This window comes from Euleptes europaea, chromosome 7, assembly GCF_029931775.1.
Source record: "Euleptes europaea isolate rEulEur1 chromosome 7, rEulEur1.hap1, whole genome shotgun sequence".
Taxonomy (NCBI): Eukaryota; Metazoa; Chordata; class Lepidosauria; order Squamata; family Sphaerodactylidae; genus Euleptes; species Euleptes europaea.
Genome location: NC_079318.1, coordinates 76,752,239 through 76,775,803, shown reverse-complemented (window position 1 = coordinate 76,775,803; position 23,565 = coordinate 76,752,239). Strand labels below are relative to the sequence as shown.

The 23,565-nt window shown below is 46.1% G+C and overlaps 1 protein-coding gene across 2 annotated transcripts in view; it reads left to right on the top strand.

Annotated features, from left to right (window-relative positions):
• Nucleotides 1–23,565, top strand: part of OTOF (otoferlin) — a 181,659-nt gene that overhangs the window by 17,247 nt on the left and 140,847 nt on the right. For both annotated transcript variants that reach the window (XM_056852335.1, XM_056852336.1), the window contains exon 2: nucleotides 5,047–5,105. In XM_056852335.1, the coding sequence (XP_056708313.1) occupies nucleotides 5,047–5,105 (59 nt within the window). The remainder of the gene's footprint in view (nucleotides 1–5,046; nucleotides 5,106–23,565) is intronic.

The window sequence follows — 23,565 nt, the reverse complement described above, 5'->3', positions numbered from 1 at the left end:
GAGATGGTTCAGGCTTGGGATGATACCAGCTCTTTGGGTATCAGCCCAGAACTGGGACCATGCCTACTGGTGGCATTGTTGTGCCAGGGCTTCCTCTTGGTACCAGGTTGCAAGGCCCTGATGGGGTCAAGGTGTGAAGAGGACCGTATAGCATCACTTAAGCATCCAAGAGACCCCTGATCCCCAGGTAGTTGTGTTGGTGCACTGCAAGTGAAGTAAATACGTCTGTTTACGGGTAGTCATGGGGAAATGCCAAAGCAGTAATCAGGAACGGTCCCTGATAGCTTATGTAGGCATTTTTGCCTCCCTGTACAGGTTCAGAGCAGGGTCTCCCTGTGGGCATGTGTTCATTCAGCAGAAAAATTTCATTACAGCAAGAAAAAGACCCAGCAAGAGTTAGAGCAAAAGGTGACAGGTTTAACTACACATTTAAAGTGGGAAGAATTGCACTAAATTGTTGCTTGATTTTTGTGTAGGAGGAGGGAGGGGAAAGGCACAAGCAGGTACAGAACTCCAAAAGAACTGCCGCCAAAACCAGAAGAGGGGGAAGAAAGGGTTAGATAGGAGGAAAAGATGAGCAAATGCAGTGTGAACTGGTAACAGAGGAGAACAGTTTTACCATAGAGTTTCTGGAAATTCCTAGAGCTATGCAATGCCTGCATCCCCCTCACGTTCCTGCCCCCCCTCTTGATACAGAGACACCTGAGATATAGTGGACCAAAGTTGGTGAGCATTTTATAGGCCAAAATTAGCAGTTTTACCAAGCTGAGGAGAACCAGTATGTGTAGCTGTTGAGCTAGGACCTCTGAGACCTTTGCTCAAATTCTGCCTTAGTCCTGAAGCTCACTGGGTAACCTGGGACCTATTACTCTCTCTCAGTCTAACTTCCCTCGTGTGAAGGTAAAATAAAGGTGGGGATGCCAACCTGATCTCCCCTCTCAACTGTTCTTTTCCTTGCTAGAGAAAACACATGGTTTGGATCCCACAAACTGTTTCCATTGATGGAAGAATTTTCAACAGCGGAAAGCAAATTTCTCCCCTCTCCTGCTGTAGCCCAAAACAGTGACCTCCAAAAACAGTGTTTACGGGGAAATTTTGCACTGGGGATGGGAAAGAGAGAAAGTCACACTTGAAATGCTTGGTGGGATCTATCCCTATAATTTACAGGTACCATGAAATCCTATAAAGAAAATTGATGAAGAAACAGAAGTTTTTGTCATCGTTGTCAAAGTCTAGCATATGCTGAAGAGTAGCGGTCAACTTCCAGGTAGTAGCTGGAGATCTCCTGCTATTACAACTGATCTCCAGCCAAAAGAGATCAGTTCACCTGGAGAAAATGGTGGTTTGGCAGTTGGACTCTATGGCATTGAAGTCCCTCCCCTCCTCAAACCCCATCCTCCTCAGGCTCTGCCCCCAAAACCTCCCACCAGTGGCGAAGAGGGACCTGGCAATCTTACTGAAGAGGCAACCCACCTTTCTGTTCAGCTATTAAATCTAAACTGAAAAGCGGCTTGTCTCTTTGGTGCTGAAAGCTTCTACAGTGGAAACTTGTAAGAACCTCTTGACTATGACCATGTAGCTTAACCTTTGTTTACTGAAGGCCATGATCAGGTTTCCTTGCCTTATCGTCATTAGCCAGCCACATGGGAGGACATGACTGTCGGATTGTGGCCCCAGAGTATAAATGAAGAAGCTATTTCTTAATCTGAAAATCTTCCAACCATCCTCCTGCGTGCTTAAACAAAAGGGAAGAAAATCAAGACAGGAGCCCTCATTATGACAAAGTCCTAAGAACCACTGCTGTAAAATTGGGTGTTCCTTGCCTCGTTGTGACTCACTCCTGATTATATGGGAGGATTCAATTAGGAAAAGTGTAATTAGCAAGAGCAAAGCAATGCACTTTCTCACTGTCTAAAGCCAATTTATGGAATAACCCTGTGGATAGGGTTGCCATCCTCCAGGTCCTAGCTGGAGATTTCCTGCTATTACAACTGATCTCCAGCTGGTAGAGATCAGTTCACGTGGAGATAGGGTTGCTAGGTCCCTCTTTCCCAATGGCAGGAGGTTTATGGGGTGGAACCTGAGGAGGGCAGGGTTTGGGGAGGGGAAGAGTGAACTGATTCTCCAGGTGAACTGATCTCTATCATCTGGAGATCAGTTGTAATAGTAGGAGATCTCCAGCTAGGACCTGGAGTTTGGCAACCCTACCTGAGAAAATGGCTGCTTTGGCAATTGGACTTTATGGCATTGAAATCCCTCCCCTCCCCAAACCCCACCCTCCTCAGGCTCTGCAACAAAAATCTCCAGGTATTTCCCAACCCGGTGCTGGCAACCCTACCTGTGGAGGTTTTTCAAGCATGGTGCTGTACATGACTCCTGCAAAATTCCAAAGGCAAAATGAGTAAGGTTGCCAATCTCCAGGTGGGGCCTGGAGATATCCCAGAATTACAACTGATCTACAGCTGACAGAGATCAGTTGCCCTGGAGAAAATGGCTGCTTTGGAAGGTGATGTTTATGGCATGATTATACCCTGCTGAGGTCCCACACTGCGCCCTTCCCAGGCTCCACCCTCAAATCTCTAGGAATTTCTCCACCCAGAATTGGCAATCTTAAAAACAAGGCATGCCAGACAACATTAAAATGAGAAAACGCACTTCTTTAGCTGGAGGCAAATACTATCTGTATAAGCCTGCTCCCTTTCCAAGAGGGTTAATTTGAATTTGGTGGTATAAACGTTCACATTTTAATAACTTCCACCCCCCCAACTATGTGAAAGAGCAGCTCACAGAGAAGGCTTGGTGATGATAATAATAATAAAAGAGCTTGTAGATTTATCTGTGCGCCTTGGTGCAATACACCAGTTCCTCTCCGTAGTGCATCTGACAGTCTTAATCCATCAGCTGGTTACCTCAATACTTTTCAGACTGGCAAGGTCCCCCGTTCCTGCTCTCGGGCTCCCAAACTTTGATGTATTTCTAGCAAATGAGTCTGATCAAATAGCTCAGAGATGAGATGTCAGCAAATGGGTTCCACTGGGGCTCATTCTCTAAAATCTTGCTGAGGAGTCCCCACGGAGGCCGATGAATGGAATCTGAAAGCATTACCCTCTCTTGAGAGCACAGCTGTGCGGAGAGCGGTTCAAAGAAGGGAGGAATGAGCTGGTGAATCGCCCCGAGGATGCCAGGCACTGGGCAACCTTGCTCATTAGGGGTGGTGGTGACATCACAAGGTGGGTCCAAACCCCATAGGCGATCTGTATGTAGGGCCAGGGGCATAGTAATTGGGGGAGGGTTCATGCCCAAGGCTGAAGAAGTGTGCCATCCCTGCTTTAAGTTATGTTTGCAGTCAGCTGTAGCCAAAGAAGGGTTTTTTAAACCAGAAATGTTTGTGTGTGGTGATGGTGATGGGTGTTAGTCTGTCTGCAGCAAGAGACCAGTAGCACCTTAAAGACTAACCAAATTTTTGGCAAAGTATGAGCTTTCATGAGACACAGCTCACTTCTGTGACTCACGCAAGCTCATACCCTGCCAGAAATTTGGTTAGCCTTCAAGGTGCCACTGAACTCTTGCTCTAGTCTTTTCTATTATTATTATTACTATTATTTTACCATTTGAGGTGACTGAAGAAGTATTTGTAAATTTGGTCTCTCCCTGGTTTATAATTAGTGTTCCTTGTTATCATTTTACTTTAAATGTTTCTTAAGATAATGACTACCCATTTTTTCTTTTCTCCTTTTGTCTACCTTTCCCCCTACATTACTGATGTATCTAATTGTATTCTAATTCTGACTTTGCTATTAAAGCGGTGAACAGAATTATTTGTGTGTCTTTTTGTTACTGACAATGCTATTTTTATATGGTGTCTTTGTTGAATCTTTTCTGTATTCCTTTTTTCTGAGTACGAGCATTTAAAAATAGCATCCTCCTTTCCTTCTTGCTTGTCAAAGAGTTTCTGCGTAACCCAGAACTTTACATGTTTTTCTATCAGAAGCCATTAGCTTGATAACAATCATAATCACTTTGGCAGCTATTCCACATTATTCCTGTGCTTGATAAATCCATCAGTGACTGCTAGCCAAGATGACTAAAGTGAACCTCCATATATAGAGTCAACCCTGGTAATGCCTTGGCTTCTGTGCCCTGCTTGTTGGCCCTTCAGAGCAACTGGTTGGCCACTGTGTGAAACTAGGGATGCCAGCCTGCAGGTGAGGCCTGGGGATCCCCCAGAATCACAGCTCATCTTCAGACTATAGAAATCAGTTCCCCTGGAGAAAATGGCTGCTTTGGAGTGTGGACTCTATAGAATTATAGTGCTGTAAGGTCTCTGCCTGCCCCAGGCTCCATTTCCAAATCTCTAGGAGTTCTCCAACCTGGAGCTGACAACCCTACCCTCCTACCCTCCACCAGTGGCCAAGGGTAGAGTTGTCAGGTCCCTCTTTGCCACCGTTGGGAGGTTTTTGGGGCAGAGCCTGAGGAGGGCGGGAATTGGAGAGGGGAAGGACTTCAATGCCGTAGAGTCCAATTGCCAAAGCGGCCATTTTCTCCAGGTGAACTGATCTATATCGGCTGGAGATCAGTTGTAATAGCAGGAGATCTCCAGCTATTACCTAGAGGTTGGCAACCCTAGGCAAGGGGGACCTGGCACCCCTATATGAAACAGAATGTTGGACTAGATCAACCAGCAGGGCAGCTTTTATATTATTGTTCTTACAACAAAGTGTGGCATTGCAAGGAAATCCACTTTGTTCCGCAAGCTCTTATATAGGAATGCCAGCTTTGGGTTGGGAAATACCTGGAGATATTTGGGAGGAGCCTGAAGAGGGCAGGGTTTGGGGAGGGCAGGGACTTTAATGCCATAGAGTCCAATTGCCATAGTGGCCATTTTCTCCAGGTAAACTGATCTCTATCAGCTGGAGATCAGTTGTAATAGCAGGAGATCTCCGGCTAACTACGTGGAGGTTGGCAACCCTACTCTTCTACCAAGTTAATATGAGTTTTATGTTGTTCTGCACAGACTAATTGCTTTTCTCTCTTTGGGTTCTGTAGGCCTCTCTTTCTACACCAGAGTGCTTGAGAACTGTGAAGATGAAGCTCCGTTTGATGAGGTAAGGAAGGAATGTCTGAAACAGGAACCAAAGGAGAAGGACTTGGGAAGGAACTCTTTTGCATTTGGATTGTCATGTAGGCCTTATGACCAGTAGCTCCTGACGTGGGATGTATCCCATCCAACAGTACACAGGCGAAATCAAGGTAGCATTTATAACACCTCAGTTTCCTAAGCAAGGATTGTTGCCTGACCACTGCCCCTCTCCCAATTATTACTGGGGTTGCCAGCCTTCAGATGGTGGCTGGATATTTCCTGGGATCTGTTCCCCTGGAAAAAATGGCTGCTTTGGAAGATGGACTCTATGGTGTTATATCCCACTGAAATCCCTCCCCAAACCCTGCCTTCCCCAGACTTCACCCCCCCCCCCAATCTCCAGGAATTTCTCAACCCAGAGCTGGCAACCCTAATTATTACACATCAGCTCAATTCACTGTGCAATACATTTATAAATATTTGAAAGCCAAGAGGGTGTTGCTTCTTCTGGTGAAAGATATGCAAGGAAAAATAGTAATTGTCCAGTGTTATTTGTTTCTTTGCAATATTTCTATCACATTTCCTCAATAACAAGTCTCCTGAAACAGTTTGCATCAGTAGATACGGGCCCTGCTACTATTTAAAAAGGCAAGATATGCAAGGAAAGAGGGTTGGGGATGAAAAGGAAGGAGAGGAGATCCAATATACTCTTGGATCTGGCTTATTTTTTCTCACTGGTAGTCTTGGTTGGATGAAAATGGTGGAATGAGCATTAGGGTTGCCAGCTCCGGGTTGGGAAATACCTGGAGGTTTTTGAGGCGGAGCCTGAAGAGGGCAGGGTTTGATGAGGGGAGGGACTTCAATGCCATAGAGTCCAATTGCCAAAGCGGCCATTTTCTCCAGGTGAACTGATCTCTATCAGCTGGAGATCAGTTGTAATAGCAGGAGATCTCCAGCTAGTACCTGGAGGTTGGCAACCCTAATGATTATCCTCCAGCCCTTATGGTCAGAGACAGAGGCCAGAGTGTCTTGTGTGTCTTGATAAGCCAGGCAGGCTGCAAAAGCAGGCGAGTGTATGTGAAACCAGGCACCCAGCAGGCAACAATTTGTTCCTGGTGGCTTGTGATTGGCTTAGTGCACTGACCCCCAGTGTCATGCTATGAACACCATGGTGCCTATTGATGGGTTTCTGGATGCTCTTTGCTTCTTCAACAAAGCATTTCTCCCCCGAAAGCAAAGAGCCAATCCTGGCTTCCCTTCATCTCACTGGAGTAGAACATCCATCAAAAGAGCCAAGGAACTCTTTGCTCTGCAGAGAGCATATATTCAGGTACAACTGCCTCTAGGAGGATGTTGGATTTGTAGGGTTGCCAGGTCTCCCCTCTCTGTCGGTGGGAGATTTTTGGGACTGGGGTGATTGCATGCTTGCGCAGCTGCATGCAGGTTTACCCCCGGAAGCGGCGCACCGCTGCGACCGCTTTAGCACTTTAGTTTGGGTGCTAAAGTGGCTGTGGCAATGTGGCACTTCCAGGGGGAAACCCGAAAGTGACTTGATTGCATCACACACAGCCACACGCACATGAATCCCCTCTCCGGAGAAGCCCGGTGGATTGGTGGGCGATTGCCCACAGAAACCACCCACCTGGCAACCCTATTGACTTGTAACCTTCCAGCATTTTATGACTGGCCCAGCAGCACCCCATGGTAGCCATTTTGTGATTCCCTTGACATGGGGTTGCCAACTCCAGTATGGGAAATTCCTAGAGATTTGGGGATGCAGCCTGGGGAGGGCAGGGCTTGGTGGGAGGGAAATAGGGTTGCCAGCTATGGGTGGGGAAATACCTGGAGATTTTGGGGGTGGAGCCTGGGGAGGGTGGGGTTTGGGAAGGGGAGGTATCTCAGCAGGGTACAATGCCATTGAATTTACTTTCCAAAGCAACTGTTTTCTCCAGGGGAGCTGGTCTCTGACATCTGGAGATCAACTGTAATAGTGGGAGATCTCTGAGTCCTGGCCCCACCTGGAGGTTGGCAACTGTAGAAGGAAGGGACCTCTGTGGGAATAATGCCATAAAGCCCACCCTCCAGAGCAGCCCTTTTCTCCAGGGGAACTGATCTCTGTCATCTGGAGATCTGTAGCAATTCTGGGAGGTCCCCAGGCCCCACCTGGAGGTCTAGGTACTATCAAATAAGGGCGTGTTGAATTAGTTATTAGTAAATTTCCTGTAGGAAAATCAGTATACCAACACGCAGCCACTAATTCGCCAGGGAATTGGAACAAAATTACTACCCGGCTGCAGGAATCCTCCGCGCCACGTTGAAGGATGCACTTGCCACGGAAGCAAGGGGAAAGAAACATGTATGCCACAAGAGGGGCAGATGTTTGCCTTGAAAAATGAAGCCTCTGTCATTATATAGCCTGTAATAATAAGAGAATAAAATATGCTTAGTTCTCTTACAGTACGAGGTAGCAGAGGGCTCCTGCAACCTCCACCTGGTACTTATTCCTGTGGGACTGGAGTACCCATCAAAATGGGCTGTTCAAACTGACATTTAGAATCATAGAATCATAGAGTTGGAAGGGACCGCCAGGGTCATCTAGTCCAACCCCCTGTACAATGCAGGAAATTCACAACCACCTCCCCCCCACACCCCCAGTGGCCCCTACTCCATACCCAGAAGATGGTCAAGATGCCCTCCCTCTCATCATCTGCTTTTCATGTTAGTAATGTTTATTGCTAATGAAATTCATGTTTCACAGCAGCCTGCGTAGCACGCCTATTTTTAGTTGATTTTACAGTTACTTCATACTTTCTCGTTTATCCTTTCCCTCACTGGCCAAGTTCTTTTCTGATATAGGCAATCTTTTCGGTCTGTGGATCTATCTTATTATTTTGTACAATGTCTTCTTCTCATGTTTTTTATGTTATAAAAGTAAAATACAAAATTGTGAACAAATATCAGTGTTGGCTCATGTGGACTGTGGCTGTGAAAGCACCAATGGGTGTATCTGCCTTCTCCCAGCTGACTCCTGAGAGCCCCCCCCCCAAAGCTGATTGTCACAGTTACAAGAGCCCCATGGACAAAATGCAAAGAGGGCACGGGGGTGGGGCTGTAAAGAGGGGGCATCATGCAACATTACCCCTCCCTGCTCTTCCAGTGACAGAGTTTCCATTAATGCAAGATGTTCCACCAAGAAAATGGGAAGTGCTGTCAATGTAGCCTAATCCTTCCTCTTCACAGCATCCTACCATGCCCTAGGATATTTTGTCCATAACTCTGAGTATCCCCTTTTTGGATTTCTCAGGAGGCTTGGGGGAAAGATTTGTACACATGAACACACAAAGCTGCCTTATACTGAATGAGACCCTTGGTCCATCAAAGTTGGTATTGTCTACTCAGACCGGCAGCGGCTCTCCAGGGTCTCAGGCAGAGGTCTTTCACATCACCTGCTTGCCTAGTCCCTTTAACTGGAGATGCCGGGGATTGAACCTGGGACCTTCTGCATGCCAAGTAGATGCTCTACCACTGAGCCACGGCCCCTCCCCCAATTGATTGTGATTGTGATTGCCTTGTGGATGCCTTGCACTTCCAGACCATAGACTCCAACCCGTTGAGTCGCCATGTTAGATACATTCCAACCCTTCTATGGCCATTGGAGCCATACACAGATTGATTATCTTGCCCCTATTCCTCCCTTTGCTACCCTGGTTTTGGTCTGGTGTTTGGATTGTTGCTTCTGATTCCTTTTGTGATTTTGATTCTTTTAATTGTTCTTAACTGGAAGTTGCCTCCAGTGTACGACGGGGAGTATGGGATAGGGCTGTTGAAAAAAAAAATTCGGTAAAATTTGGCTGTGGCAAAATTCGGCCTGTTTTGATTTGGGAAATGCCGAAGTCCGAACTCCCCCGATTCGGATCCGTGGAATTCGGCGCCAAGTTCCGAGTTCAGGGAAAAAGTCGGCCGAATAAAGCCATTAAAAACACATTTGCGCCTTTCCGCGGCTCCGGGGAGGCATTTTTGGAGGTAGAGGTCTCAAAATTTCAAAAAACCCTTCTTGCAAGAATCCCCATGTTTTTTAAAGATTGGGTCAGGGGGTCCCGAGATATGGGGCCCGGAAGGGGTCCCCCCAAAATCACCCACAGGAATAAAGGCATTAAAAGCACATTAGCACCTTTCTGCAGCTCTGGGGGAGCATGTTTGGAGGTAGAGGTCCCAAAATTTCAGCGTAGCTTGAGGGGACCCTTCTTGCAAGAACCCCAAAGTTTTGCAAAGATTGGGTCAGGGGGTCATAAGATATGGGGCCCGGAAGGGGTCCCCCCAAAATCACCCATAGGAATAAAGGCATTAAAACACATTTGCGCCTTTCTGCGGCTCTGGGGGGGCATGTTTGGAGGTAGAGGTCCCAAAATCTCAGCGTACCTTGAGGGGACCCTTCTTGCAAGAACCCCCAAGTTTTGTGAAGATTGGGTCAGGAGGCCCCGAGTTATGGGGCCCGGAAGGGGTCCCCCATCTACCCATTGGAATAAAGCCATTAAAAGGGATGTACTAAAACGAATGACAAGTCAGCCCATTGGAAGCAATGGGAGAGGCTGCCCAGCCCATTGAAGATATTGGAGAGGGGAATGTCGGTTGACTTGCATTGACTCCACTGAAATACATTACAGGGGATATACTAAAACGAATGACAGGCTAGCCCATTCGAAACAACAACAGCGGCTGCACAGCCCATTGGAAACAATAGGAACCAGCCAGAGAGAGACTCACTGACCCACAGTTAACTCCACACGAAGTTGGCAACCGGTAACAGTTTTCTACTGAAAACAGTAGAAAGCACAGTTCCACACAGAGGCAATCAAGCCCACCCCCCAGCAGAACAGGTAAACCCACCCCCCTTTGGCTTCCCCCCACCTCTCTCTCTCTCTCACACACACACACACACAGAATCCCCCCACATACACACACACAGGAAAAAAATTATAGAGAATTATAGAAAAAAGCCCCCAAATGGGTCTTACTGTGGATGTCTTATTCTCTTCTATCAGGAGCAGGGACTGGGAGGACTCAGGAGTAATCCAATACAATTCTAGCAGACTCACACACACATACTCTCTGGCATGGGAGGTTTTGCCTTGGATTTGCCGCTCTCTAGATGCACATTAAGGATTGCCTGCTCCCATTCATTCCAATGGGTGGATGGGGGGGACCCCATAACTCAGGATTAATTGCCTTTTAGTCAGACCCCCGGGCCGGGGTAATGGTATGGCCCAACTGCTGAGGCAACCACCAGACCAGACCCTCGGGCCGGGGTAATGGTACGGCCCAACTCGAATGTGTTTTTAAAGGCTGTAATGGGCAGATGGGTGGGGGGACCCCTTCCGGGCCCCATAACTCGGGACCCCCTGCCCCAATCGTCACCAAACTTGGTGGTTCTTGCAAGAAGGGTCACCTCAAGCTACGCTGAAAGGTTGGGGCCTCTACCTCCAAAAATGCGCCCCCCGGAGCCACAGAAATGTGCAAATGTGTTTTTAATGTCTTTGTTCCTGTGGGTGATTTGGGGGGAGGACCCCTTCTGGGCCCCATATCTCGTGGGGCCCTGACCCAATCTTCACAAAGCTTGGCGGTTCTTGAAGGAAGGGTCCCCTCAAGGTACGCTGAAATTGTGGGACCTCTACCTCCAAACATGTCCCCCCAGAGCCCCCCCATGCCCCCCAGAGCCACGGTAAGGTGCAAATGTGTTTTTAATGCCTTTATTCCAATTGGCGATTTTGGGGGGACCCCTTCCGGGCCCCATATCTTGGGACCCCCTGATCCAATCTTTACAAAACTTGGGGGCTCTTGCAAGAAGGGTCCCCTGAAGCTACACTGAAATTTTGGGACCTCTACCTCCAAACATGCCTCCCCCAGAGCCGCGGAAAGGCGCGAATGTGTTTTTAATGCCTTTATGGTTATGCTGCTGATTCGGAGCCCCTGAATTTGCCAAATTTATTCGGCGATCACCCCGAACTCGCCGAATTCGGCTCTTTGTTTTCACGCCTTTTTTGAATTTGGTTCCATCTGAACTAGAAACCGCCGAATCGGGGAAAATTCGGCTGTTTTTCGGTTCGCGACGAACCGAATTGACAGCCCTAGTATGGGATACATAGGTATTGAATAATGTACAACAAAATCAATTCATGGGGTGGGGGAATAAGGATGCATTGCAGTTTGGGATGGAGGCTGTAACTCAATGGTGGAGCACATCAGCTTTGCATGCAGAAGATCCCTGGTTCAGTCCCCGGCATCTCCTGTTAAAAGGATCAGTTGATGTGAAAGACCCTGGAGAATTGCTGCCAGTCAGAACAGACAATACTGACCAATATAGACAAGACTCAATATAAGGCAGCTTCATGTGTTCCGTGACAGACACAGTCTGCATAACAGATGAAAAGAACAGTGAAATCCCTAGCATGTTGCTGTTGGTCAGAAAGCACAACCCTATACCCAAAAGCACAGCTCAATTTCTCAGCCCAACTAGGCAAAGAGGAAAGTGTGATGTTGGAGGACTATACTAACTGAGCTATTCTGCAACGCCTTGCCCTTGACTATGGATCTGAATGAGAAAACAGATACTCTTCTTTTGAGTCCAAAAGGAATCATGCCTCCAGTTTTAGTTGGGGAGGGAGCAGGTATCAAGACGTTCAGAAAACATGACACTGTGTAAGGGTACACTCTTATGTATAGCTACTCTGGTGGTGTAGTGGTTAAGAGTGGTGGTTTGGAGTGGTGGACTCTGATCTGGAGAACCGGGTTTGATTCCCCGCTCCTCCACATGAGCGGCGGAGGCTAATCTGGTGAACTGGATTTGTTTCCCCAATCCTACACATGAAGCCAGCTGGGTGACCTTGGGCTAGTCACACTCTCTCCACCCCACCTACCTCACAGGGTGTCTGTTGTGGGGTGGGGAGGGGAAGGGAAGGCAATTATAAGCCGGGTTGAGTCTCCCTTAAGTGGTAGAGAAAGTCAGCATATAAATACCAGCTCTTCTTCTTTAAGCCTTTCAAGATCAATAAGCATAGATGGGAGTAACTGTGCATAAGATTGCATTGTAAACCTGGTATCTTGTATTGATGGTTAATGCCTGGTGTATATGTAGGCCGGCTTTGGTTACACAGTGGTGAAGAAGAAAATACTCTGCACATGATCCAAAGCCTTTTGTCATTTAAAAGTCCTTCACATACCTGAGGTTTGAACCCTGACATTCAAATGAGGGTCCCAGGCTGAGATCTGGCATCTCCCCCCTCCCGCCAAACCCTGCTGCTACCCAGGGACTCTGTCCTTAGCTCCTCAGCAGCTGCACACAAAGCAACTCTCTCCACGTCTGCATCTGCAAACTGCTTTTCCCTCTATTGTTACATAAACCTCTGGTGCTGCAAAGCTTACATAACAGCCTCCCGCACATCACAGCTTGCCAAGGAGTTAAAAACTGCTGGGGCTGCTGGCGTCGGGGGCTCCCCTCTTCTCCGCCCCCACTCTGCTTTGCCGTGAATGTCACTTCTTCTCTACAAATAGCTTTACTCTCTTGTAACCTGCGGAACATAGAAGGGTGCATGTTTGAGAAGGAGAGCAACTGCTTGTCTCGATGTTAGTTGTGTCCAGGGGGTCTGTTGTTGCTGCTGATTCGGAGGGGCGTTTGGGGAAAATGTTGTGTGTTTGTTTTTCAGCCCAGAGCCGAGCCGAGCCAAGCCGGTGTGTAACAAGCCTCCCCCCACCCCAGTGATGTGCTTCAACCTTAAAGAGTGTTCAGAAGAAACCCTTAGTCTATCAAAGTCAGCACTGTCTACTGTGACTGGCTATGGCCCTCCAGGGTCTCAGGCAGAGGTCTTTCATGTCACCTCCTACCTGAGTCTTTTAACTGCAGATGCTGGGGATTGAACCTGAAACTTTCTGTATTCAGTGCAGGTGCTTGACCACTAAGCCACATCCTCCCATAGAACCTGCAACATCCAAGCCTGATTCTTAGGCTGGTAACCCAGAGGCGTTAGCATGAATTTAGAGAAATGGGGTCTACATGTTGGGACTGGGGAGACTCAGGCTCAAAGCCGTGCTCTGCCATGAAGCTCTCTGACAACCTTGACTGGTCATTCAGCCTTCCTCACAGGGTGGTCAGGATGAAATGGAGAAGCAGGGAACCACATATAGTTAAGTAAGCAAGTAAGTAAGTGTATTGATACGGTCTGTTTGACCAGCCAAAAGTTATGCATAAAATTAACTGACTTAATAAAACTGCAAAATTAATATAAATTACAAAATTAGATAAAAGTCTAATGCTATTTAAAATGTAAGATTTTAACACAAATCACAAGAATTAACTTAGCATTTTAATATTTCTAAAAATATAGCAAAGTTAAGTAATTTTTTTCCATTCTATTTTTGCGATTTTTGATTGCGATGGCACAGAATTTGGCGGTTGGGAGCGAAAAGTGTGGAGTATCACCCATCAGGAGCCTCTTAGGAATTCTACTGGCTTACATAGTTAAATTGTGGAACTCCCTGCCCCAGGGTGTGGTGATGGCTGCCAACCTGGAAGGCTTTAAGAAGGGAGTGGACATGTTCATGGAGGAGAGGGCTAGCCACGGCTACTAGTCAAAACGGATACTAGTCATGATGCATACCTATTCTCTCCAGGATCAGAGGAGCATGCCTGTTGTATTAGGTGCTGTGGAACACAGGCAGGATGGTTATAAATGGTTACAGAAATGTCCCTCCTAACCGTGGGACCATATCAAACAAAGAGAATGTAGGTTGTGCACTTGAATGTTTGCATTTCATTTGGATCCTTGGACATAAACCATCAGCAAGTTTCCCCTGTGTAAGTTCCAGTTCATTTCCATGGGTCTCCCGAGGGGAAACCTTCCGGTCCACTCTCTGAGTCATTGCTGCAGTCCAGACGAAAGCAGAACAGAAAGACACACGAGCTTCTTTTGCCGGCCGTAGAGCTGAGTTTAGCCCTATCATCTTTGTTCTAAGCCTTTCGTCTTAATTAGATGCTGGTACGGCTCTGTTTGATTAGTCTCACATTCTTCTTTATTTTGCCCTGCAGCTGCAGCACCCAAAGGGGTCTTTTTGCTAGTTTGTCAGCTGTCCCTTGGAATATCCCACTTGCAGCCTGATTCTCACCATGGTTTAGTCATTAATTCCTAACAGCTCTGGGCTGTGCAAGGGGCTTGGTTTGAATGAAAAATTAAGCACCGCTCCAGGTTCACAAGTGCAAGAGGGTTGTGCACCGTTGGTCCTTCCTCCCCTCCTTCTGCTGATCCATGGCTGTGAAATCATCCCAAGGGAAGAACTTTGGACGCACCGGGATTCCCTGTTTCATTCTGTGCTACCTTTGACTAGCACAGTGGAATTCCTGAAGCATCTTCATTGCCCAGAAAGCAGAGTCCTAACCCCGATTCCTGAATGACTAGGCAAAGGAAAAGGCAGAATGTTAGCAATCAATATTAACAAGTCCCTCCCCAAAATTTTGGGAGGGATTTCTGCCTGCCTATTGTTTTTTGGCCTACTCATTAAAATATTATAGAATCATAGAATAGAATCATAGAGTTGGAAGGGATCACCAGGTTCATCTAGCCAACCCCCTGCACAATGCAGGGAATTCACAACAACCTCCCCACACACACCCCCAGTGATCCCTACTCCCATGCCCAGAATATGGCCAAGATGCCCTCCCTCTCATCATCTGCCTAAGTTCATAGAATCAGCACTGCTGACAGATGGCCATCTAACCTCTGCTTAAAAACCTCCAGGGAAGGAGAGCTTACCACCTCCCAAGGAAGCCTGTTCCACTGAGGAACAGCTCTAACTGTTAGAAAAATCTTCCTAATGTCCAGACGGAAACACTCTCTCTCTCTCTCTCCACATATATATCTCTGCATTATTTCGATTGTAAGAGTGTCTTACACTTTCCATGTAATCTGTAGATCTGCCCATTTTCATGTAGTTTGTATAAATCAGGGGTACCCAATATGGTGCCCATAGGTGCCATGGTGCCAGCTGAAACCTGTCCTGGCATCCACCAAGTAGGTGGAGCCAGGTGTGGCACTTGCCCAGCAGGGCTCCTGATTGGCCACTGGAGATCTGATTGGGTCAGCAGATTAAAAGAACATTGTTTCAGTGGCAGCTCCACCATGGTGTTGCTTTCATTCTATCTCACTTCTGTGTGTGTGTATATATATATATATATATATATATATATATATATATATATATATATATATATATATATATATATATATATATATATATATAATTACCCCCCTTCTCCCCTTCACTTGGGCGTCCTCTGTGTGTGTGGCCCCATTTCCTTCGACAGCCATTTTGTGGTTGGCTCCGCCTCCTGTGGCAGCCATTTCGTGGTTGCGCCCACCATCCTGTGTCAGAATTCCAACAATGCCCATAGGGTTAAAAAGGTTGGGGACCCCTGGAAATGCTTTCCCTCATTTGCCTCTTTTTTAAAAGTTGTGATTGAAAGAGCTATAGACCCCTGCATCTCCCTCAGCATACCCTCTCTGGGTGGGGCGGGATGTGTGGGATTGATGTGGGCTTTTAATTGGGCAGTCTTTATTTCTTGGGCTTTCTATCGAAGCATGCAAAAGACTGTTTTTCTCTGATGACTAAGGTGGGGGAGACCTCCTTAAATGAGAGAGGAAAAACAAGGAGTGTTAGAGTTTAAGGGAACCGCTGATGAGGGTGTGGGGAAAGACCATGATTGATAGGAGAAGAGGAGGAAACAGAGCAATACACCTCACAGGGAACAAAGAGAGCAAAAAATCTAAACCAACAGCCATGCCAGAGAGATCTGATAGATGTTGGATGCTATCCCTGATGCAACATGAAAATTAACTCCTAAGTATGAAGTATACCTACAGATAAAATCCAGGGGGGAAGCCCAGTGCCCCAAATATCAAAAGTTCAGAAAATGCTTTCTAGCAAAGGAATGACCAATATGGCAGTTTTTGTTCCGACTTGATTCTCAGCTATCCTTGGCCTTTTATGCAGGGACTTTTCCCCGCAGTCACCCCTGCCGACTGGCAAAGCTTATGCCCATTGTCCCCTGCTGGACCCAGGCTTCTACTGCCTGAGTCCAAGGCAAATTCTAAAGGCACAAGCAGTTCTGCTAGGGCCGGTTGCCTGTGATGCGGGCACTGTCACCTCCCAGAGCAGTGCTGTTTTTGCCCAGGTCCTGGGCAAGCTGGAAAGGTGTTGGCAGCACTGCAGGGAAGCACCTTGTTCCTGGCCATTGGTGGTACATGAGGAAGAAGAAGAGAAGAAGAAGATTTTTATACCCCGATTTTCTCTACCTTTTAAGGAGCCTCAAAGGGGCTTATAAGAAGAAGAAGAGTTTGTTTTTATATGCCGACTTTCTCTGCCACTTAAGGGTGCTGCAAACCGGCTTACAACCATCTTCCCTTCCCCTCCCCACAGAAGTGCCGTCACCGCCTAAGCGCTCCCATATGCGCACACAGTCACCCCAGCCCCACCCCCTAAAATCTCCCACTGATTGGGAGGGGGACCTGGCTACCCTATAGATCCCACTGTTGGGCTCAAAAAGAACAAACATTTCATAGCATCATAGAGTTGAAAGCGACCACCAGGGTCATCTAGTCCAACCCCCTGCACAATGCAGGAAATTCACAACTACCTCCCCCCCACACACACACACCCCAGTGACCCCTACTCCATGCCCAAAAGATGCCCAAGATGCCCTCCCTCCCATGAACTCTATAAGGCCCTAGAATCAGCATTGCGTTTGTTGGTGGTGCGCACTCCAAGGCTGATGCAGCCTGCTGTGATTATTAACAGCTATCTTGGTGTTTGAGGAGGGCCTTAGCGTGCTTTTAAGAGCCCCTCTGAATGAGCTGCAAGACAACATACTGGGATCAGAGCATCGCCAAACTGCAGAGAAAAAGCAGCGCTCACTTTGATCTTTCAGATGTTCTGGGGCTTAAGGCCCGCTCTGGAGAGATTCATGCTCTTGCTGTCAAATCTGCTTCTGTAGTTACGGGGGCTCCGAAAGCTCACACATTTTGAGGTGAATATATTAGTTGTAGTTGAATTAGGGTTGCCAGCTCCAGGTTGGGAAATACCTGGAAATTTTAGGACTGTATAGGCTAGAACTTAGAATTCATGGTTCTTAGCATGGCTGCCCTCTGGGTGACCACTGCAGTGCAAAGTGTTTCCCAGGCTTGTGACAGTGTGATCCTAAGCTGGTCTACTCAGAATCCTACTGAAGTCTACTCAATTGGGCTGACTTGCAGGGAAATGTCCTTTGGATCGTACCATTCGTGATTCTCAGGTTTGGTGTGATGTGCTCCCAGGTTAGCCACTGGCTCTCCTTGACCCGGAAGGACTTTACAGTGTTCCAGGTTAGGCTGATACTAGAAATGGCAACCAGGATGATATGTGGGTTGAGAATTTTACCCCCAAGAAAAAGCTAAAAGGATGGGGGCTTTTATGGTTGGGAAAAATGCAGAAGGGACATGGTATAGATTATTACATTATACAGGGTGTAGAAAAAAATGGTAAAAGGCTTGCATGTGTTTTCAAATCTCAGGATGTGAAAAAAACATGGTCACATTTAAGAACATTTAATATTATATCTATCTTTGAATTTCCTGTGTGGCAAAATGCACTTGTGCCCATTTTGTGGACGAAAGTGACCCTCCTCCAGTCAGCCAACTGACTATGTTCCTGCCATGAATATACAAAGAAAGTTAAGCCCACATTGTGTAAATAGGCAGACTGTTTGTGGCTCTGTCTCATGCGAAGTGTTTATTTCTCAAACTGCATGCTTGAGTTTCAGACAATTTATATATATGACGCTTCAGATTTTCTTTGCTAGATGTGTGTGGTGCTGTCTGGTTGCAAATGCAATATTCCTGTCCCTGCCGAAATCAATGGAAGAGTCTCATCCAATAATGTAGCTACTTCTCGTATTGCAATCAATGAATTGTGCAGAAAACGGAAGCTGCCACATTGCAATAATTAATGAACAACTTGTAAATGGCTTTGAAGGACTGTAATTGCCTCTGAGAGCTGTTTGTTCCCTCGGGGTGACCAAAGTTGATTATTTTGCCTGAGGTCTATTCCTTTTCCCCCTCTTGATTTATTATGACTGTTGTACAATTATCTATATAAGCTCCTGATGCAAGATTTACTGCTCTGTCTTTCTATCTTGTGTTTTCGATGGTGGTATTGCTACTAGGGGTGTATTTCAGATTAACAGACATGCTAGGCTAACTTCACTAGCAGTGGTAACTTCCCCATACGCAAGTTCTGCTGATGTGGTTATAGCAGACTGTGTGACAGCACAGTGTACCACCGCAATCCATTCTAGCCACATGGGCAGAAACTATCAGTGCATTCCTAAAGAGAGTTACCCCAGTCTAAGCCCATTGAAATGAATGGGCTTGGACTGGAGTAACTCTCCTTAGGAATGCACTGTATATATGTTACCCATAGTGATATAGCCACTATCATAGGATAGGGGCCACAGCTAAGTCACTGCAAGACATAGTGAAAGCAAGCCTTGGGCCCAGTTCATACCACTGGGAATCTGGGAGAGACTGTGGCATAGTGGTGGAATCCATGCTCTGCATACAGAGGATGTCAAGTTCAACCCCTCACATTTCTACTTACAGAATCTCTGGTTGAGAGAGGCCTCCTCTTGGGACTTTTTGGGGCGGAGCCTGAGGAGGGCGGGGTTTGGGGAGGGGAGGGACTTTAATGCCATAGAGGCCAATTGCCAAAGCAGCCATTTTCTCCAGGTGAACTGATCTCTGTCGGCCGGAGATCAGTTGTAATAGAGGGAGATCTCCAGCTACTACCTGGAGGTTCAGTATAGGAATAGCTGTAACTAATGCCAACAGTTTTGAGGCTATATATTTACAGTATGTGGTAATATACCCACCAGTATCACATATTACCAACAACACATGTATTTATTTCTTTTACACATAGAATTTATGAACAAAGACACATTCTCAGCACTTCCTCAAAGACACATTCTCAGCACTTCCTATAAAAGGTAAGTATAATAGTATTGCATCATAATCAATTTGTCCTTTATGATGTATTTCTTTTTCTTTTGCAGCAGCTGATTAGTTGAAGGAGAAAACGATCGTTTCAAGGCACAGGGGCCGATTCTTCTTCAGTTCTTCAATCATACGTTCTATGAAATTTATTTCTCATCATCCAAAGTTTCAGGTTTCAATTGAATAACCATTTATGGATAATGGTTGGGATCGTTACCAGAGTGGACTGATTCCTGTTACTTACCCTGTGTGGGGACTTATTGTACATCATATCCATAAATGGTTATTCAATTGAAACCTGAAACTTTGGATGATGAGAAATAAATTTCATAGAACGTATGATTGAAGAACTGAAGAAGAATCGGCCCCTGTGCCTTGAAACGATCGTTTTCTCCTTCAACTAATCAGCTGCTGCAAAAGAAAAAGAAATACATCATAAAGGACAAATTGATTATGATGCAATACTATTATACTTACCTTTTATAGGAAGTGCTGAGAATGTGTCTTTGAGGAAGTGCTGAGAATGTGTCTTTGTTCATAAATTCTATGTGTAAAAGAAATAAATACATGTGTTGTTGGTAATATGTGATACTGGTGGGTATATTACCACATACTGTAAATATATAGCCTCAAAACTGTTGGCATTAGTTACAGCTATTCCTATACTGAATTTCTCATCTTAAGATAGGTGTATAGAGGTGTCTTATTTGTTTCCACTACCTGGAGGTTGGCAACCCTAGGTGGGGCTCTTGCAGTTGGTAACATACCAACTGCCCATGCTCAGTGAGCTCCTGCTCCCTAGGCCCTAAAGTCCATGAGCTGGCATGGGTTACGCTTAGTCAGACTATCGGTCTATCAAGTTCAGTATTGAGGACAGTATTGTTAACTTTTCCTGGCAGCAGCACTCCAGGGGTCTTTCAAATTGCCTACTCCCTGATCTTTTTAACTGGAGATGACAGGTATTGAACCTTGGACCTTGTGCATGCCAAGCACATATTCTACCACTGAGCCAAGGACCTTCCCCCAGTGCAGTAAAACTGACAGTGCCAGTCAGTTAAAAGCTCTGACAGTTTTACTGCCTTTAAGAAAGGAATGGTGGCTGAAGGGTGGCTGGAGACAAGAGACTTCTCTTTCAGAGGTCTGTCTCTCCTTTTGCATGGGGACTGGATAATGTGCAATCACTATTGAACAGAATCAGTGCTTGCATACAGTTAGTAAAAAAAACCCTACTTTTTTGGGGGTTGAGGTTGCTGTCTGGAAGTGCCTGCAGAGCTTTGCCCAAGTTGGCTTTGTAGCCAAACAGGGATTTGAATAGGGTTGCCAGCCTCCAGGTACTAGCTGGAGATCTCCTGCTATTACAACTGATCTCCAGCTGATGGAGATCAGTTCACCTAAAGGAAATGGCCGCTTTGGCAATTGAACTCTATGGCATTAAAGTCCCTCCCCAAACCCTGCCCTCCTCTGGCTCCACCCCAAAAATCTCCAGGTATTTCCCAACCCAGAGCTGGCAACCCAAGATTTGAAGCCTGATGTACTTTGAACTCCCTAAGCATGGCACTAGCTCTTCTGCTTGTAAAATCATGGAAACTGGAGGGCTGATTTCATCTATTAGATATTAAGTATTTTAGTAAAGTCTGCCAGGAGTATTTGAGAAAGGTCAATTGTTTTTTGGCTGAGAGATTTATGGGGGCCTTACTGTCCAGTCACTTGACAAAGGCATGCCTTCAACTTTGATTTCTTGACTGCAGTTTCAGAAAAGCAGCAAAAACAGAAAGAAAGATCGGGGCCTGAGCCAACTCGGCTCCTTAATTGTTGTTCCACTTTTTCACTTATCTTGCAACCTGCAAGCTCAGCAGATATATTGAGGAAAGTGAGATCTTGCAGGGAGGGAGGGAAGGCTAGGAGAAGCAGCCCTGATCCCATTTGCTGAATTGACATTAGCTGTGTCAGATCTTTGGGGCAGGGCGGCAGGACATTTTTTAAGTATTGAAGGAAATGCAAGATAACTTTACTAGCTGTTAAGAAGCTATATCTCAATGTTGAAATCACACACCCTCTTCAATACTCTTTCTCTTCCCAGCCTCTGTCCAAATAAAAATACACACAGCCCTAAAATAAGGAAGTGTACCCTTTGCTCTCATCTGTGCCAACAAAGGTTTACCATATCTGATTAATATTTCCCATTTACTTCTGAAAAACTTAAATGAGCATGCATAAAAATGATCAGTGGTGCACAAAGACGAATGACAAGCTTAATGCACGCTGCTAATTTCAGTGTGGAATTCTGCCATAATGGAACATGCTGCAGTTCTCAGAGCTTCTCCCACATTCTGATATTGTACCTGTGATTCTGGATAAGTTGGAAGCTTATCCAAAGCAAGCACAGCACACCCTAAAGTTTCCTTCACCCTTTTAATTTCTATGAATAGGGTTGCCAGCCTCCAGATGGTGGCTGGAGAACTCCTGGGATTACAACTGATCTCCAGGCGACAGAGATCAGTTCACCTGGAGAAAATTGCTGCTTTGGGAGGTGGACTCTATGGCATTATACCCCATTGAAGTCTCTCCCCTCCCCAAACCCTGCCCTTCTCAGGCTCCATCCCCAAAATCTCCAGGTGTTTCCCAACCCGGAACTGGCAACCCTGTCCATGAGGCAGACTAGTCTTGCTGCAACCAAATCTCTCAGTTTTAAGTTGGCCCCCACCAATTCATCGACTAAGGCTTAAGGTGATTCATCTACTGCAGTGATCCTCAATGTGGTGCCTACCAATATGTTTCCTGGTACTCACTTGCTTATTGCATCTTTGGGATAAAACCCAAAGGGTCTTAGATGGTACAGGAAAAAGAACAGGGAGTTTGGGGTTGCTCCTTACAGCTGACTGACTAGCCAAGCACTGACCTCATCCTGGCTCCCAGCTGACTGACTGGCAAAACACTCACCTCATCCTAGGCAGGTGGATCGCTGCTCTGTGCCCTCAGCTTGGCCATACGGACAGACTGTTTTATTTTATGCTTGGCAACTTCTTTCTGTGGCTGTGCAGGGAGCAAGCTGTCATCTGCTTTTGGAAACTGAAAACCAAACAGCATCTCTTGTCCATAGCAAAGAACTAATCCTGCCCCGCAAGCAGCGATTTTGTGACTGGCTTCCACCCTCCACAAAGCTGTCAACTTAAGTGCCACTAGATAGGCAGTTTCCATAAGATTCAGAAACAAAGCAAGAATACCTAACAATACCTAACAAGAATACCATCTAATGTAATGTCTCCTGGTATTTGTGTTCGCATTGTGGGTTTCTGATCACTCCCTGTCTCAGATAAAGCATCCAACAGTACTTGATCTCATTCTGTGGCCATCCCTGAGACCTGCCAATGGGCAGTTCCAACCGGAAGGACTTTTTTGTCTTAGTCGGAAACTTGGGTCAGGCTTAGCTTAGAAGGCAGTTTTTCTGTGCATCCTTTCTGCAAGGGGTTTAGTTGGCACTTTAAACATAAAAGGTGGAAGAAATAATAAAAAAAAAAGGTTGGGAGAAGAACGTCAGCTGCCACTTCTCCGTGCCGTGATGCCTTGCTCCTCAGGAACCTGAACACCACCAAGTCCCATCAGTGGAGCCAAATTGGAAAGCCAAGACTGTAGGTCGTACTATCTTGGCTAGAGAGGAATAAGCAAGATGTGATGAATGCTGCCATGTAAGAAAAGCAGAGGAAAGGGATAGAATTTGGTACTGAGCACAACATTAACCTTCCTGAAACCCTCCACTTTCATTTGTGTTTTTTAAGGCAAGTTTCTACCTCTTGATTGTGAAAATAGGACGTAGGCAGAGTTTATTGAAATTTCAAATGCCAGTGAAAGAGCAGAAGAATATAGCCAGTGGTTAAAGCAGAGCTTGAGGACCTGGAATAAACTTATATAGCAGAGCCAGCGTGGAACAGTGGTTAGCAGCTGCAGACTCTAATCTAGTGAACCAGGTTGGTTTCTCTACTCCTACACATGGAGCCAGCTGGGTGACCTTGAGCTAGTCACAGTTCTCTCTGAACTCTCTCAGCCTCACCTACCTCACATTGTGTCTGCTGTGGGGAGAGGAAGGGAAGGAGATCGTAAGCCGGTTTGATTCTTCTTAAAAGGTAGAGAAAGCCGGCATCTAAAAACTAACGCTTTTTCTTCATTTGAAAATACATAAAGAAGGAGAAATGATGTATAAATGTTCATATACAGGTTGCAGAATTCCATTTTTCTTGTCACAGAATTTTAATCCCCTCCTCCAAATTAAGATTGCACACAGCCCGGTGAACAGAAAAAACACTACTGTATTCTCCACATTCCTGCTTGTTAGAGACTCATCCACTGGCCATGCGGGCAGAAAATGGCTTGATTATTTGCAAGCATTTGCTTCCAGTGTTCTGATGATCTTTCCCC